General features: G+C 38.7%; 2 protein-coding genes across 3 annotated transcripts in view; one reads left to right on the forward strand and one right to left on the reverse strand.

The window, feature by feature from the left end:
• The first annotated feature begins 451 nt into the window (after positions 1 to 451).
• Positions 452 to 12491, forward strand: entpd3 (ectonucleoside triphosphate diphosphohydrolase 3). Its single transcript, XM_038711942.1, has 10 exons — positions 452 to 607; positions 3761 to 3898; positions 4451 to 4568; positions 4877 to 5036; positions 7031 to 7190; positions 7351 to 7578; positions 8360 to 8623; positions 8705 to 8815; positions 9440 to 9577; positions 10427 to 12491. The coding sequence occupies exons 2-10, from the start codon at positions 3764 to 3766 to the stop codon at positions 10613 to 10615; spliced, it is 1503 nt and encodes a 500-aa protein (XP_038567870.1). The 5' UTR covers positions 452 to 607; positions 3761 to 3763; the 3' UTR covers positions 10616 to 12491.
• Positions 12492 to 12890: 399 nt separating this feature from the next.
• Positions 12891 to 19022, reverse strand: part of LOC119897908 (RNA-binding motif, single-stranded-interacting protein 3-like) — a 132349-nt gene continuing 126217 nt past the window's right edge. The window contains exons 12-14 of one of the 2 annotated variants that reach the window (XM_038711943.1): positions 18661 to 18747; positions 16432 to 16556; positions 12891 to 15512 (exon numbers count right to left, since the gene is read on the reverse strand). In XM_038711943.1, coding sequence (XP_038567871.1) covers positions 15509 to 15512; positions 16432 to 16556; positions 18661 to 18747 — 216 coding nt within the window. In that variant the 3' untranslated portion in view covers positions 12891 to 15508. Of the gene's footprint in view, positions 15513 to 16427; positions 16557 to 18660; positions 18748 to 19022 lie in introns of those variants that run through there. The other variant, XM_038711944.1, reaches the window with a different exon arrangement.

The following is a 19022-nucleotide window of genomic DNA, read 5'->3' on the forward strand; positions in this document are numbered from 1 at the left end:
CACAGCACTTTGTTAGACAAATAAATAAGCCATAGTGGGAGTTGCAGGTATCAACAAATCTTTGATTGTTGATACATTACTTGTTCTTTTGATTTTCATCATCCATTGTCCCTCAGTTCAAGCCTACCAAATAAGAGTTGACTTTGTGATAACCTGTGCAGCAGATACTCGGCCACACTGAACTACTCAATTAAGTTCAACACCGCTGCCCCTCTCTCTTCTCACATTGTTTCATACATACACACAAGCATCCGTGCTTAAACATTAGACACAGTAAGGGAGCAAGGAACAGCCCTGCATCATTCACTGACCGCGCTTCCTTTGCTGGCTGCTCAATTTCTCCGGTTTGGTGGGAGTGGTGAAAACTTGAGTTTGCACACATAGCTCCTCCCATGTTCGCTCTCTCCCTCGCTCTATTTTGTTGGGGTACACCACTCCTGTTCCTGTGGGCCAGTCACTCTTTAGTTCTTCCCCACTCATACACACTCCCTTGCTCTCTCTCTGTCTTCCTTTGTAGCTCCCATATTTCCTGCTCTGTTTCTTCATCACTTATTCAGAGCCATCTCACTCCCACTCCCAAGTAAGATCTACCGACCGGCTCCTCAAGGTAAGAAACAAACACCTCTTTTTCTCACATGCATTTATTTACCTGTTGAAAACCCCCCAACTTAATATCAAAGGCGTAATTGACATAGGTAAAAGTGTTTCATTGGAAGTTTATTTACTGTGTTATATGATTATATCTGATCTGCTGTGTATGCATGTATTAGTGTTCATTTTCTTTGCTTCTCAACCTCATGAGGACAAGTCTCTACAAGCAGAGGCAATACTGCATGTTAAATGAAATGTTGTATAAATGCATGTTGAATTATTTCATTCCCAGCTTCACATGGCTGTCTTTGTGGAGATACTGTGGGTGTCAGGTTGACAGTTTTGAAGCTTAATTTGAAGCCATAATTTTATTTAAACTAAAGAACAAATGGTAATTTGGTAATTGCACAAATGAAAAGTAAGACAGGGTTGTTTCTTTCATTGGGGTGGACAACAGAGAACAGAGTGCTTCAGAGCATATTGCAGATGTGCAATTGCTTGCAGTTTAAAAGTGTAAATGAATAATGAGACAGGCTAGTTCAGTGTCCTATAGAAATTTTCATTCATGGAGAAAAATGACAATCCTGCAAGTAGAAATATTGTTGCTTTTCTCTAATTATACTTTTGTAGAGACAAAACTATTCATACAAAAAAGTACACTAAATTTAGATGTTACAAACTAGACTCATATGCAGAGTAAGTTCAAAATTACAGTAAATAACAAAACAAAATAAAGTAAAACCAAGTTACCTGTCTCTACTTAGCTCATTTGCTTTTTGAGTCTGTCCACATATGCCAGTTTAGAGCTGTAGAGGACTAGGACAGTAGTCCCTTGACACCGTTTAATATACCATAAAAACTTGACAAAGATTAAATACCAAAACTTACATTAAAGGGAGAAATACAATTACCCCTGCTTTAGTCGTAGTAAGGCACACATTGTCCACAAACTTAGTTACAGTCGCTGAGAGTTCTATCTATTTATCCATCAGCTGTCCCCGCTTACCCTCAAGGGTTGTGTTTCTGTGTGCTTTTATATAGTTTTTTCTGTAATAGGTTAGTTATAATAATAGTTATTAGTTTATACTCTTTAAAATGCAGTACATTAGTAATATTGCTAGTTTAGTATTTGTGCTCAGATACGTAGCAACCATTACCCATAAACTAACTTTACTGAGTGTGGAAAAGAACATGTTATATCTTTGTAGGATAGTTGATCATATTTTCATGTTGAGGTTACATAAGTCTAACGGACTGTAAAGAGTAAAAAGCAAAGTGAACCTCTGAGTTATTTGGTTCTCACACAATGCTGGCAGAAACCTTACAGTATCCTATAGAGAGAGACATAGATACATAGATCCTGTGTCTGTTTCTGGATAATAGTTATAAAGAGAAATCTGGAATATCACACACAAAACAGTGAAGTATTAAGCAGACTTAATACCAAATCTGTAAGAGACTGTTAGATGCTTGTTAACATGTCGCCACTGGTTGTAAGCACCTTGCCTAACTGCTTTGGTCTGCTTCTTTCCACATCAGTTTCTGTGGTAATTCTGAACACAAACATTGTCATTGTGGTGTTTTTACAGTCTTCTGACAATGAAGGAGTCAAAATATTTATTTTTGGATTTAAACAGCTTAAAAAGAAATTCAGAGAAATGACAAAAGTAATGAAAAACGGGAGAGATAGAAAGGGAGACGGGGAATGTTGCTGCGGTTTAATCTGTCAACAGTTTGACAGTCTAATAATAACAGCAATGACAAGGCTAAGACAACACTGTGTATAGCTTTAGAATGACACAAGGTTGTAATTACAATGCCTTAACCATTGATGATTAACCTTTGCCATAAACACATGATTTTACGGCTTTAAGTTAAAGCTGCAACATCATGCTGCATCGTCCTTTGCTTAAACTTTAAGCAATGCTATTTTCCTCATTTTACTATTTTAAGAGGAATGTGATAATTTCTTGCCATTGCATAACCTGCCATTACTAAAATAGTTAGTTTTAAATAAAGTTAAAGAACTAATACATAAATAGCATGCAAGGAAAACAGAATAAAAAATCAGAATGAAAAAAGTGTTTAAGGGTGTGTGTGTGTGTGTGTGTCTGTGTGTGTTTTGGGACAAAGAGCTGCGTTTCAAAAGCTGCAGGTTGTGTCAAAGTTTGTGCATCTGAGAAATATCTTTTTTGTAAGTATTTTCTATCAAACCACACATTGTGGATCTGGCAAAAACACTGTTTTCTGTCATTCAGAATGAATTCGAAAATCAAACGGAGGAGTTTCTGGTGTTTATATAAATGATCAAAATCTGACTGATTTTTGTTTCCTGAGGTGAGTATTTTTGGATGACCTGAATGTCTGGCTGCTTCCTCATAGCCATTAGTGAAGTGAAACACAATACAAACCTAAAGATTTTCAATGGCAGGTTTCCCTGTCCTTGGGGTTTGTGCAATACTGAAATATGGCAACAGTTTTATGTTGAATGTTGTAGTTTAGCTATACACCCACACACTCCATGGCCCTTCCTTAAGGCCTGAACAAGTTCTGCCAATTTGTGTAGAGTTTTGAATTAGGTGAATTCGTAATTCATCATTAAAGATATCATGAGAGTATTGAAGTCCAACTGTACACGCAGTTCAAGTCTCTATACACAACACAATTAAAATCTTTGAGGCGAAATATGCAAGACAGTATATTTCCCGAGACATTATTTTCTTGCTGTACTGTTCTTATAGAGCCTATTTTCTCTTTGCTAACAGACATCATAAAAAATTCCTATTTCATATAATTGCTTTTAATATTTGCAGATTAACAGATCAAAGGTATTGTTATGTGATTAAAGTATTTCAGTGTTGTTATCATTGTGCGTGACAAAAGGTAATCATTTAAACAGTATTTTAACTGTAAAGACAGCCAATCATGATATACAGTGTTTTCCCTTCTGATCTTGTTTCCTCCTGTGTGTTTGTTAAACCTGATGGTATTGCTTAGCCCATCACTACCATTAATGCCGCCAACATTTTTCTAGCTTAATGTAAATAAAGTGTGCTATTATTGCTCATCATCACTTTTCAGACCTCTCCACGTGTCATCACTTTGAGAGCTAAAATGCTTTTAGTGAGCCACACATCTTTTTTTTTTTTACCCTATTTCTTGCCAACAGGAAATGGCTTCCAAACAGCAAATGGGCTACAAGTGTCGTGTAGCAGGAGTGCTTCTTCTTCTCCTTGCCAGTATTGCTGCTCTTGTTGCGGTTGCCATCATCCAGGACACCTGGAGGTCTAAAGAGTACACCTCAGAGGTGAACACATACATGCAATGGATGTACACATAAACATGCAGTCAGTATTTGGCTGTAAATGTGTAAAATACAGTTCTCAAAACACAGAGGGACAGAGATAGGTATACAAACCCATACTTCAGCTCCCACATATTCTCAGTTGGGAATGTGAATCCAGACTTTAACCAGATGTCAGGATAAACAGGGCAATTCCAAGATTTATCATATGCTAACCTTTTCCATTACATTTACCTCATGGTCAGAGGTTTTCAGTCAGCTTGGTGATGAATGGAGGTCGTGATGGACCATGTGTGTTTTTTTAAAAGAGTGCTAATGTTCACATCAGCCTAGTTTAATGCAATCTCCATAGTCTGAGATTGTTGTCAGATTAACAACATCATTTAAAATCATGCAACAAAGGTTTTAACCTCAATGTGACCTTCCTAGTTAAATAAAGGTTAAGAAGATTTAGGGCTTTTAGATATTTTATCAATCAAGGTAAGAAGTGCAATCAGACGCAACAAAATAAAATGTGACCCTATAACATGAATTTTTCTTTCTTTTTCTCTTCAGTATGGCATAGTGATAGATTCAGGTTCATCTCGTTCCAATGTGTACCTGTATGAGTGGCCAGGGGAGAAGGAGAATGAAACAGGAGTGGTGACTGAGATAATGAACTGTAAAGTTCCTGGTGAGTCATTGTCTCTACAACTAGAAGAGCACATTACAGCTTTTGTATGTAAAGGTAGTAATAGAAATGGTTGAAAAGATAATAAAATGAAAATGTAGGAGTAGTGTAAATTGAAGTACAGGATGTAATGAAAAGAATATTGAAAGCTATACCTTGCTGCACATTTGGAAATTTGAGACATACTCCATTAACCTTTATCCAACTGACCAAGTTAAAAATGTTAGAAACACAAAAACTTAGACATGTTGCTCAATGATTTCAGTGCTTGTAATTAAGAATATAATTTTAGCTTGGTCTTGTGCCCACAGGTGATGGTATCTCAGAGATGAGAGTTGACCCACAGAAAGATGCTGCATCGTGGAAAGGATTCAAAGACTGCATGGACAACATCACGAAGGCCATTCCTGCTGAAAAACACAAAACCACACCTCTGTTTCTGGGAGCTACTGCTGGAATGAGACTGCTACAGTAATTACAGTGAAAATAATTTAGCTGTCTTGCCATACTTATAATGTATTGGAGAGTGTCAGAAAGGATCAGAGCAATTTAACTCCATTCATGCACCACATTTTTTTTCAAAAGTAAAAACAATAAACTGATTATTAAAACTGAACAGTTCAAAACAGAAAAACAAATATAATAATAAAATAGTAAAGTGGTAAAACAAGGTGATAAAATATTTATATGTGTGTGTTACAGTACATACACACATGCTTTACGACTTTATGCTTTATGTGTCTGTCATAGACTGTATATAAAAAGGTGTCTGTACATGCAGTATATATTGGCATGTACAGACACATAATGTAAGTAAGTAAGCTTTATGTGTGTAGCTCGTTTCACAGACGGGAGTCAAAAGTGCTTTACAACAACATTAACATTCACAAAACAAAAACACAGAAGATAAAATGACCACCTGAGCCAAATGAGGAAATGAGCTACATTTACATAGTTTGTAATAAAGATACATAATAAATACACTATACGTAGCAAAATACATGATGATTATGTGCTACAAAAATGCACAATAAATACATAGTATTTAAGGTGTCTTTAGCTGCCTTTTGAAAGAATCCACAGAATCAGCGGTCTGTAAGGGTGGGTGGCAGAGCATTCCAGAGTTTGGGTGCAACTGCCTCCAAAGCACAATCATCACTGCTCTTAAGGCCAGTGTGTGGAACAGCAAATTTGCTTATTAGACCTAAGAGAGTGAGCTGATGAGTAAGACTATAGCAGTACAGCCATGTATGCAGGAGCCTGACTGTGTAGTTCTCTGTACGTAATAGTGAGGATCTTGAACTGGATCCTACATACGACAGGGAGCCAGTGAAGAGATCTGAGTATAGGGGTAATGTTAGACCGTCTATTTGTCCTAGTGAGTAGCCTTGCAGCATTCTGGATTAGTTGCAGATGATCAAGGGTAATCAAGTGATGACAATAGTGCATTACAGTAGTCTATGCGAGATGAAACAAGCATCTCTAGTTCAGCTGTTGAAACTACAGATCTCAGTTTGCTGATATTTCTTATTTGGAAAAAAACATGGCTGTCAAATCATGCAGATTGATCAAATATAGCGAAATGGCAAAGCAGGAAGGAACCGTTGATGATAGCTAACACAGCAAGGCCAATAACTGGTAAAACTTTCATCTTCCTAATCAAGTCCATCAAATTCTCATCAAAGTCTAGGCTGATAGGTTAGAAAACTTCCAGAGCAGTAGTAGTTAGTGCCAGAAAAAATACTGGATCTACTAGCCATAACCTTATCAACAAAGAAGGTAGGGAACATGTTGCAGTCATCAGTAGAGAAACTTGGTAGTGTGGGGTGCTGGGATTTCTTTGTGAGGAAGAGATTTAGTTTGCAAAGTAAAGTATCCAGGCTTCTTTTACCAGCACATTGAAAGAATCTCTGAGATCTTTGAGGTATAGGCGATGCATTTCTGTCCAACAGCGTCTGTCATCCATAGAAAGTTTTTGCAGATAGCCCTAGTCTTAACCTTTAGAGGAGCCACGTTGGCCAGTGACCTAAAGGAATGCTCATTAAAAGACTACATTAATCGCTCTGCATCATTAGGTAAAGTGACTTCCTGGAGGTAACCTCACAGTGACAATACTTTGTAACTACTCATACGGAGTCACTACGTTTACTTTTTTGTATGGATTAAAAAAATATAGAGATGTTGATTATAGAGCTTTAAAGTAACTGATAGGCTATGTGTTTTGTTACTGTTTCCTCTTGCTTTCAGTCTTTATGCTTAGCTAAGACAACTGGCCAGCTCTAGCTTCATGTGTAGCTTACAGACAAGCATATTGATACCAACTTCATATCGAACCAAGAAAGCATAAAAGTCCATTTTCCAGATTATCAAACTATTGCTGTAATGACACTGGCAACAGAAGTGGTCAGTAGCAATGACAATGGAATCAGTAAGTAATTCTGTTCCTTTTTCTGTTTTGCTACAAGTAAGAAGGATGAACGGAGGTCCAATGAAATCCTGGCGAATCTCACTGACTACTTGAGTTCTTTGCCTTTCACCTTCCAAAATGCTTCCATCATTTCTGGTCAAGAAGAAGGGCTGTATGGGTGGATCACAGCCAACTACCTCATGGGAAACTTCCTTGAGGTAAGACACTGTCATCATTCTATCTGGTCTGTGTAAGTCAAAGTGTAAGTATCCCTTTAAATGTGGAAATAATAAATAAAATAATTAAAAGGAATTCTGCTTTGCGAATATGGCCATTGCATGGTTCATCATATACTAACATTTCGAATTATGTTTGCAGAAAAACCTATGGAACACTTATGTACGTCCAGAAGGGGCAAAGACTGTCGGGTCCATGGACCTTGGTGGAGCATCAACACAGATTGCCTTTGCAGTCCAGGATGATCTCAGGGGGGCTGACTACATGCATGTCAAACTGTATGGTTACCCTTACAATGTCTACACACACAGTTTCCTCTGCTATGGCAAAAATGAGGCTGAGAAGAGGATTCTCGACAAAGTAGTCCAGGTACACAGCTTTTCTTTTCATCGTATGTGTGTTTGTGTACAGAGGAAGCAGTGAAGGTCATATCCCAGGTACCATGAAGGTGGTGGTTCTTTTCTGAGCTTGCTCTCTGTATAGTATGTGTTTCTATGTTCGATCTTTAAGTGCTTGTGTGTGTGGTGCACGTTGCGGGCCAGAATCCATTAATGTCCAGTTAAGAATTGATTAGTGAACGCTGCTGTCCCTGAGTTGCTAACAGGCAAAGGGAGACCAGTCAAGAATGCATTATGTCATTAAGATTATTGATTGGACCGTGAATGTCGTCAAGCTAGTCTGTGAGAAATGCATTATTTCTGTCAGCTTATAGCTTAATTCTTGAAACTAATAGTAGTATGCTATGCTGTGAGTATATATCATGGGTACAAATTTGCAGCAGGGGCCTGGTATAAAATGTTAACTTTAAAGTTTGTATTTACATTAGGCTCTGTACATGGGAATGTTTATTTCAATTAAGAGTCATGTTTACAGACACACACATATATATATATATATATATATATATATATATATATATATATATATATATATATATACATGTGTGTGTGTGTGTGTAAACATGACTTATTTAATTAAAATTAAATATATATATATATATATATATATATATATAGAGAGAGAGAGATGGTGTTTGTATCTGGCTAATACTTGCCAACACCACCTTATCTTTTTGTTTTTATTTCTTCCTCATTCCTCATCCCCCATTCCTTCTTTCCACATTTTCTTCCTCCTCCTCCTAACATTCTAGGAATCTTCTGACCCAGCCAATGTTTTTAACCCCTGCTACCCTGACGGTTACAACACTACCATGAATGCCTCGTCCATTTATGATACAGAGTGCACACAGAAGCCAAAAAGATACAACCCAAATCAAGAATTCACAATAGTGGGAGCCGCTGACTCAGACAAGTGCAGGAGCATTGTGAGGTCCATATTTGATTTCAAGACTTGCTCCTCATCCCAGTGCTCCTTCAATGGGGTCGAGCAGCCACCCGTCACTGGAGATTTTATGGTAAAGCAGAATGTAAACAGAACACATGCAAAGAGATGAAGATGAAAACAACTTACTATATGCTTCTACTGTTCCTGCCAGGCATATGCAGGATTTTTCTTCATCGCTAAGGCATTGGAGCTGAATGGCAAGTCAGATCTTGATAAATTCAACACCACAGTTAAGAAATTCTGCCACACAAATTGGACAGTGGTAAGTTCTTCCAATTGATATACAGCTATAGTTATAATGGGAGGTGAAAAGGTGGAACAGGAGGGTGGAGAACATGAGAAGAAAAGAAAGATAATATAGGATAAAGAAATGTAGAATGATGGGATGGGCAAAAATGTAGCTCTGAGATCACTGCCAGAGTTATGCCAGGCTATGTGACAACATTTTCCTCCTGTGTGATTTAGGGTTGGTACTCCATGTCAAAACTGCATTTAAAAAGAAACTATATCCATGAAACTTACACATACAGATAATCTTTGTTATATGGTTATTGTTTTACAATGATCAGCTAAGTTATTTGGAGATTTTAAATAAGAAGAAACAACAATAAGAAATAATAAGAAAATGTTTACTAGTGCTTGCCATGTAAGAGTGGATAGGTCTGTATTGCAGGGGGGCTTTAGACAAAAGCCTGTGTGAACTGTAAATTGAAATCAGTCTTGATTCCACACATTGTTTTGTCTCCGTCTTGTCCTGGTCTTGAAGTCTTTCGCCTTCATCTTGACAACAACATTGATGTTTTGTTAGCAGTATTCAGTTTCAGTTATTTATATCATTCTTTCTAATCACAGGCTACACACTGACCTTTGTTTCTCTTCCTTTCAGCTGAGGAAAGAAAAGAAAATGATCTCCGAGAAACACCTTAGGACTTACTGCTATGGAGCTCACTACGTCTTTACTTTGCTGGCAGATGGATACAAGTTTGACAGAGAGACCTGGAAAAACATTAACTTCGAAAGAGAGGTGGGTTGAACAAAAAACTACATAATTTTCACAAAGACAAAGACACTTCTTGCTCCCACTGCCTTCTGTTGTCCCTAACACAGCTATGAAGCCTGTGTTTATATATTCTCGGGAGAAATAATATATATAAAGGAGTAAATGAATAATACTACATCTATGGCAATTTGATGAGAGTTGCTGTGCTTCAGCTGGCAACAGCCCCTCATGTTCAGACAAAGGGATTTAACAGGGTTTAACACACAAAAGTGTGTATGAGGCCACCCATAGAGACCCACTAAAGATGGATGGCAGACATACCAGTCATCTGCAATCAAAAGGTTGAGGCCAGAGTGAAAGGCAGGCAATGTATTGCTCCAGGACGCCCTGAGGACATGGGGCGTCTTTCACAATGGAACTCCCTCAAAAGAAGGGGATTCCTGGTCTGTGACACTCTGTGACAGTCTATTAGTCATGAGTCATAAAGAAAGATAGTAGCTGTTAAAAAGTTGTACATTACAGCTGCAGATTCCTAATTGCATGGTGGTTACCCTTTAGATTTGATCACAAGAACGTTCCTAAACAGCTGGCGATGCTCCCAATTTCCGATCCAATCAACAAGAGAGTTACTGTGCTGTTTGGTGCCTTTGGGGTGTGTGGGAGTCTGGTGGTTCGTAGGTCCTTTTGGAGGAAGTTACAAAATAGATACACTTGTACTCTTTACAGGGATGTTCTTTGGGTGTTATGACTCATCTTTTGTCCTAGGGCTTCATAACAGGATATTCTCAACTTCTCTAGACATGCAAAGTGACTGTGAAAACATCCTAAATATTTTCCAGTGAGAACTTGGGAATTCTCTTCTCTTCTCTTCAGGTAAAGAAAACCAGCATAGGTTGGAGTTTGGGCTACATGCTGAGTATGTCCAACATGATCCCGTCTGAAGTGAAAGAAACACCGCCCATGACAAACCCTGTTTTTGCTGGACTTATCTTTCTATTTTCAGCACTAACCATTGTAACTGTTGTCTTAGTTTTCATCATCCTTATTCGCACTTGCTATTGAGAGTGCAACTTACAAAGGGAATGATCTGCCATTGTAAACCTTGAGGGCTGCTGTAACCATGTTAAGTAGCTGGAGAGCACTTCGGTAGCATGTATCAAGACACTTGTACTGAAAGTTACTAATGAAAATGTTTTCTTTTTTCAGCCTGAGCTATTTACTGCCCTCTGTTTCACTTATTAGAGTTTTTGAAAACTTCAAAATGCTTCAAAATGAAAACCTCTCACTGTGTATCCTGCTAGTGTGTTTGAGTCTTTGAGCTAGCATGAGATGCGAGACTGGTTTTATTGCGACTGTAAAAACTCTTCAAAACGTATTAAAACATTTTTTTTTATTTATTTTGTACCTCAGGGAAACTTGCATAGATTTAAGTAATAGGATCTTTGAACATACAAGCTCCTATTGTTTTGCTGGCAAAAGGGGTTACAAGAGTTATAGCTTGATAGTGTACAAATGATGAAGGAGCACCCACTGTGTAATCTTAAAATGACCACTTGCGTGCTCACATACACACATGGACTCTCAGGCAAAAGCATGAGCTATTCATTTACAGATTGATTGTTTTTTCTCCCACTGTATTATACATGTAATTGTACTGAATGGATCTGCTTGACACACAAAATGACAACACTTTGCCACAGATTTATTGTAGCGTTTGATATTGTGTATGAACTCACTGAAAACCAGACGTACATAACAAAACTCCACATCATAGACATAAGGAAGCCCCTGCCTTACTTCAGGCACATTCACAATGAGCCAAGGGTGTAGTTAAAATGTCTTTATTAATTAAAGATTAAAAATAATAATTAAAAAATCACAAAAGGGGAACGGCAACTTGTTTCGAACCATACTGGTTCTTCCTCACAGCGTGGCTGGAAAGAGGAGTCAACTGCAGTGGAAAGTCGGGATTGCTATTCACGATCAGTGGTCAGTTGCCATTATTACTTTCAAATACCTCTTAGTGCACCCAATGCAAAAACCTCCATGTACTAAGTGGCATTTCAAAGAGAGAGAAATTGTTTAGTTAAATAAACGTTGTCTTTTCCTATTAAATATGTCATGTTTATATACTAACCTTGTGTTGTTTCAGCCCTTGGAAGGCTTTCACTCTGTAGAGTGAAATCTTAGATTATTGTTGAGAAATATTAGATATGTATAATTGGTTAAATAGGAGATAAGTCAGTGGGGTAGTTTCAGAGAACCAGAGAACTGAATATAGTGATGAAGTCTTGTCAAGACTGACCGTTTTCAGTGTAATCTATACGCAGTGTTGGTTACAGTATATAATGAAATATGTCTGGTTGTCACAATCAAAGGCTAGCTTACCATTCAATCAGCAGAGAATAATTTATAGATATAAATAGTTAATGACAACTTGTTCATTAGATATATATTGGTTCTCAGCTAACATCTGAACTGTTTTTAACCATTACCAACACCAAGTCTAAATGGAAAAGGCATGGTTAAAAGGGGCAATGAATCAGACTGTCTGTACATCCAAGTACATTTAAAAGATAGGGGACTGACAAATATTAAAAAACTGCTCTTGTCATGGCATTATTGACTGAGTGAGTTCTGAGATGAATTATAAAACACTCTATAGCAAGAGAAAGGGATTTCTTCACAGGGATATCCAACATAGTTTCTGACTGAAAACAGCATGAAAAAAACGTATGTGTGTGTGTGTGTGTGTGTGTATGTATTTGGGTCTATACATTCTGTATACATGGTACTCTACTTGGGTAGCTTTTTCAGTAATATTGTCTTTGCACTGGAGAGAATTATGCATGGTTCTCATGTAATGCACTGACTGTATTAGCATTGTTTTGATAATGATACCGTCTCTCATCAGTATATAATAAACATATCTACTAACTTTTTGTGACTGTTTTATGAAATCTAAGCTACTGTGTTCTATCATTACATACCTTTGATGAAAGGACCTGGGCTCAGCATGTTATTTCATTTAATTCTAAACACTTCACTATCATTTGTAGCTCTTTTGTCAAATCAAAGTAATTAATTATTAATTAATTAACTGGGTAGATATTAAACTACAGCCAAACATTGTTAAAATCTAAATGTCACTGTTTCATCTGCATCAGCTGAGCCACTGTAATATCCCTGGTGACTTGTTAAAACACACACACACACACACACACACACACACACCTCTTCTCGGAATAACCTTTCATCCCCTATCTCATACTGTGTACTACAGTGCACTCTAGTGGTACTGCGTTGTACCCGCAGAATACACAAGATGAGTATTGACTGTTTGAAACATTTTTTTAATTTTATTGAAAGATTTGTCTAAAAAGAAAACAAAAAGAAAAAGAGACATTTGAAACTACAGCAATATCCACTGGTTCTACAGACACTCTCAGAATCACAATTTGAAAGACATGGGAGGCATGTGACCAAGCAAATAAAAAAATAGCATCATCAAAGTTATTTCTGTTGCATCTTCTTTTACACACCTGTACAAAAAAGATTTCATAAATATTACTTTTGTTCTCGCTTTTTCTACCTTCTCTCTTCTTTCAATAATTTATTTTCCCATAGAGGTTAGTATCTGCTTGATTTTGGTTGAACGATGCTTTTCCTATGTGTCTATCCGCTCCTCTGTCTCCATTAGCGTCCTTTCGTTGGTGGAGGGTCAGGTAGGTGTGGCTTCGAGGCTGTGACAGAGCCAATGCCAGCCAGGTAAAATCCATAAAGTGTTTAATTTATTGTTTTTTGTTCTCAACTGATGCCCTCTTACTCAGTACAAATAATGCAGATTCTTTTTAACTAAGATCTGATTTTAACTAAGAAGAGAGTAATCTTTATTTGTTGTGTTTTCTAAGGCTGCCACCAGGAACATGTCTCTTCTTTCATGTAAAAGACTTGTAGGGATACAGTCAAGTCATGGACAACAATTAACTGTCTTTATCTTGGCTTAAAATGGCCAATTGCTGTCAATCTCTTACACCTCTTCCGCTATCACCAAACCAATACAACCTAAATCGCCAACAAACAAAAGTGTTTAGCAGCTCACACATCATAATCAATTCTCAAACGACACAAACAAAGGCAACACAAAAAAAGAAAAAGGAAAACACAAAAAAACTCTCCTGGTCTTTTTAGAATACAGATAAGATGATTTTGTTGAACAGAAATGCCCTTTCCTCTAATAGAGTTCATCACCATGCTCACATTTTAAATGGCTTGTGTTTGGCAAGATAGCGGCGTAAAACAGATTGTTGTATGGACTGAGACTATGCATTGTAAAATGATTTAACAGCATCTCAGTGTCTGCATGTAGAATTAAGGATTGGTCAATGCAGCCTGAGGAGGGCTTAAAGAGTTCACACCAATATTCTGCAGGATATAATGCATTTCTAGCCTTTTTACCACCAAGTATAATAAGTATAATATACCAACTTATCCAAATAATTGACCCACCTCCTCCACTTTCTCCATACAAAGTGTCTGGTTTCTCGACTGATGTTACAGCGCAAATTCACTTGACAAACAAAACATATCAGAGCGAACTCTTCTGGTTGAGGCAGTTGTGTTTAAGATCTACTGCATGTTCTCAGTCACTGATAAAATCATCTCACACTCCAAAAGTATGACAAGCAAGAAAACTCTAGAAATACTGAAAAAGCAACAAGAAGAAGAGCTCTTCACTACCTAATTTCTTCATCTTTGGTATAAAATATGCTCGTTTAGGCTGCTTTTGTTCAACAGATCAGAAAGACTCAACAAACTGTCAACAGTTTTCCTAAAACTATTGCTTTTTGCACATTTAAAAATCCTAGCGTTTTTTTCCTACTTTTTGTGAAAGCCAGAAGTGTTCCTTTTTTTTTACTTTTTGCGGTGAGACAAGCAAAGCAGGCAAAGCAAAAATTTTTGAAGGTAAAAAGACTGCAATCAACAGCCAAAAATAAAATAAAATAAAATAAAATAAAATAAAATAAAATAAATAAAATAAAATAAAATAAAATAAAATAAAATAAAATACAAATGTGTATGATGGAGAAAAAGAACTTTTATCCCATGATTAAACTGCATTTTCCAGGAAGCAGTGGGTTGACCCTTCCCGCAAGTCCCATAAAAGATTTTTTTTCTTACCAACCAACATCAGCTGCACTGCACCACATAATTTAAAATCATCTTCATACAAATACAACCTTATTTTTTTAAATCCTGTACAGATAGCTTTGTAGATTTTATCGCTAAGACTCTCAGACATCTCCAAGAACCTCTCAAATCATTCAACAACTCTGTTCTTTCTTTTTTTTAATAATTCAACACTATGGACATTTTTTTTCAAAATTTGAAAATTAAGGCAATAAAGATTTACGAAAACATTGATATTCTAGAAAACTACTCAAATAATAAAAAGAATGAAAATAATGTAGCTTAATATGAAAGGAAGACAATATGTTTTTTTCTAGATTTTGTTTCCTTCCTTTTTTTAATAAAAAAGTCTGAAAATCTACCTGCACATTCAAATGTTCTTTTTTTCTGTACAGCTTGTTGGTTGAGTTCAGATTTCAGTCTGTCTTCTCTTTTTCCTCTGGAGGCAAAGTTCAGTCTCACAGTGAGAAATGATAAACTCAAAGTTGCACACTGCATTTGATTTCATTGTCCTCAAGTTCAGCAAACCACCATTTCTTTTTCCCACTGTCTTTTTCTTGGTTCAACCAGGTAAGAAATATAATTGATTTTTTTTTCTTCATTTTGTCATTTATTTGGTGCCTGTGCACAGTGGAAGCATTCTCCCCTCAATGTTGCCCATGTCACCTCTTTTTTTTTTTTGTCCCTGTGTTTGATTTTCTTTGTATCCAGCGCCTCAATGCAGTCCTCCTAAAGGCAATGCAGCAGTGATTCCCTCCAATCTTGTTATCTAAAGGAGACAGAAAAACAAGTCAGTGAAAAAATGGTAACTGGGGAAACTGTGAACAATGATACTGTTTCTAAAGCAGGAACAACATTCTTTGTCCAACCGCTGTGTGTAAAGGAAACCTGCAGGAAACCACCAGCAGGTTATCTAGGAGGCAGAAAGACAAGACAAATGTTTTACAAGCAAATGTTGACATAATTCTGTGACCACAACGACACAACAATTGGCTTAACATTTTGTCTCTGCAACAACCACACACTAGTCTCCTGTAGCTGATTATATACACACACTATTCAGTGTGATTTATTTATCTTGTGAATTACAATGTTAGCAAACACTATTGTAGTACATCTCAAGATTTTAGGTAGGAGACAGTTGAATGCATTCTTTCAACAATGTTATTTTCAACCCCCTTTTCTGTCTAGTCTTTTCCATGCACATGCACTAAATAAGACATCTTTAAATGACTAGTTTGACATTTTGACTAGTTTGACATTTTCTTTTTATTGCAGAGAGTTTGATGAGATGATCGATACCACTCTCATGTCTGTACGGTAACTTTGAAGCTACAGCCAGCAGCCTTTCAGCTAAGCTTAGCATCAAGACTGGAAGCCAAAGGAGACTGCCTGTCTCTCCCAAAAGCTCACACCACACCATATCTTGTTTATCATAAAAAAAAATAACAAAAAATAACAATTTGTGGTTTTATGGGGAGGGAATCTGAGACATTTATGAAATTGTGATGCATGTAAATGCAAGCATCAAATGACAAGTCTCTATGAATAAATCTTTAAACTAATTTCCAGTATATATTTTTTTCTAAAACTGAAAAAAAGTCTATTGAAATTGTGTTTTAGATAAAAGAGATGCTGTGTACTTTTCTTAATTGTACTCCTACCCCTTTAATTCTTACAACACTCACTTAGACTGCTGGTAAGAGTAGGCTGTGGCATGATCTCCTGTATTCTCCACTGATATAGGCTGCTGCCCACTGGGGTCCTGTGAGGAGGGGGCGGCTGTCTGTGGGGAGGGGTCTGTCACCACGCCCTGAAAACCAGAATCACAGTTACAGAAACAAGTCAGTCTGACACCGAGGTCATAAACAATATCAAACAATATTTTTGTTTTCATTTCACGACAGCATGATCATTATAAACAGCTTAATTTACTAACATGTACAGGCACAATATGAGACAATTATGTGTAAATTAAAGGGTATTTTGCTTGCTTCTAGCAAGGAGGTGCGAGAAGCTAAACAACTGTACTCAGAGAGACTAAAGAACCAGTTCTCTGCAAACAATGCCAGTTCTGTCTGGAGGGGGTTCAGACAGATCACAAACTTTAAACCCGAAGTCCCCCACTCCATAAACGATTCTCGCCTGGCAAATGAGCTGAACCAGTTCTACTGGCGCTTTGAGAGTCAATCGGACACCATCACCTGTGACTCCCCCGCTCAGCTTCAGCCTCAGTCCACCACTTCTTCGCCCCCCCTCCTCAGAGCTGGCCAGCTCCAGCCCCTCCCCTCCTCTCTCCATCACAGAGAGGGAAGTCAATGGCCTTTTCAGGAGGCAGAAACCCCGCAAAGCAGCTGGGCCGGTCTCTGTCTCCCCATCCACCCTGAAGCACTATGCTGATCAGCTGTCTCCGGTGTTCACAGACATTTTTAACATGTCACTGGAGACATGCCATGTGCCAGCCTGCTTCAAAGAAACCAAGGACCACAGGACTAAACGACTACAGACCCGTCGCCCTGACCTCTGTGGTTATGAAGTCCTTTGAACGCCTTGTGTTGTCCCACCTAAAATCCATTACAGAGCCACTCCTGGACCCCCTGCAGTAAACATGGCCCTTCATTACATCCTCCAGCACCTGGACTCCCCAGGAACCCACGCCAGGATCCTGTTTGTGGATTTCAGCTCTGCTTTTAACACCGTCATCCCGGCCCTGCTGCAGGACAAGCTCTCCCAGCTGAACGTGCCTGACTCCACCTGCAGGTGGATCACAGACTTCCTGACGGACAGGAAGCAGCATGTGAAGCTGGGAAAATATGTCTCTGATTTCAGGACCCTCAGCACCGGATCCCCTCAAGGCTGTGTCCTTTCCCCCGTTCTCTTCTCCCTGTACACCAACAGCTGCACCTCCAGTCACCAGTCTGTCAAGCACCTGAAGTTTGCAGACAACACCACCCTCATTGGGCTCATCTCAGGTGGGGACGAGTCCGCCTACAGGTGGGAGATCAACCATCTGGTGACCTGATGCAGCCAGAACAGTCTGGAGCTCAACGCTCAGAAGACAGTGGAGATGGTCGTGGACTTCAGGAAGAGCCCAGCCCCACCCTCCCCCACCATCCTGTGTGAATCCCCAGTCACCACTATGGACTCCTTCCGCTTCCTGGGCACCATCATCTCCCAGGACCTCAAGTGGGAACTGAACATCACCTCTATCATCAAAAAGGCCCAGCAGAGGATGTACTTCCTGTAGCAGCTGAAGAAGTTCAGCCTGCCAAAGACAATGATGTTGCACTTCTACACCGCCATCATTGAGTCCATACTCACCTCCTCCATCACCATCTGGTATGCTGCTGCCACTGCCAGGCACAAGGGCAGGCTGCGTATCATTCGCTCTGCAGAGAAGGTGATTGGCTGCAATCTTCCTTCTCTTCTGGACCTGGACTCCTCGAGGACTCTGAGGCGAGCAGGAAAGATTGCAGCTGACTCCTCCCACCCCGGACACAAACTGTTTCAGACTCTCCCCTCCATGATCCATCAGGACCAAAACCTCTCGCCACAAAAACAGCTTCTTCCCGTCTGCAACTAGCCTCATTAACAAGGCCTGGGTCCCCCACTGACACTCCCCCTTGCAAATGATACAAATGTCTCTGCACATGTAAATACTGTTTCATCTCGTGTCGGGCACAGACCTGTCATGTTGCACATATTTGTTGTTGATTGTTGATCTTTGTTGTTGTATATTTTTATGTTGTCAGTTTATATATTTATATGTACACAATATTCTCTTCCGTTGCCACTTCTGCACGGCACAGACCCAGAATAATGCACATGTATATATCTGCAACGTTGTTCTTCTATTCCATAGTTAAGCCCATAGGCTGCTGTATGAAGATGCTATGAGGAGTAACCAGTGGCCTTACTTCCACTGTGATGGCAGAGGCAGGCACTGCAGTGTACTGGGGAATGTAGGTTCCTTGCATAGGAGCAGCGGCTGCAGCAGGCATGTACTGCAGAGAGAAGGAGAGTCACAGACAGTATGATAATACAGGCACAAACAATAGGTAACTCTAGACTCTAAAGCACTATCTGGGCTCGCTGCTGGGACATGTGTGTTTATGACATTTCACAATACATTACATAACAGTTTGGCCTGCCCCAGGGTCATTGCAAATTTCTGACGTGTTGCAAACAGAAAACGGCCGTTTCCATGTGCCTCTATGTGGTTTCGGCTGTGACATCATTTCAATTACAGCTGATCTCGGAATGCTGACTAATTATATGA

This window comes from Micropterus salmoides, unplaced genomic scaffold, assembly GCF_014851395.1.
Source record: "Micropterus salmoides isolate LMB-PRFRI ecotype aquatic unplaced genomic scaffold, ASM1485139v1 Ms_hic_scaffold_11, whole genome shotgun sequence".
Taxonomy (NCBI): Eukaryota; Metazoa; Chordata; class Actinopteri; order Centrarchiformes; family Centrarchidae; genus Micropterus; species Micropterus salmoides.

Coding starts and splice junctions, on each gene's coding strand:
- entpd3 (XM_038711942.1), top strand. CDS start 3,764: ATGGCTTCCAAACAGCAAATGGGCTACAAGTGTCGTGTAGCAGGAGTG. Junction 5,037..7,030: donor GCTGGAATGAGACTGCTACA/GTAATTACAGTG, acceptor TTTTGCTACAAG/TAAGAAGGATGAACGGAGGT. Junction 7,579..8,359: donor TTCTCGACAAAGTAGTCCAG/GTACACAGCTTT, acceptor CTAACATTCTAG/GAATCTTCTGACCCAGCCAA.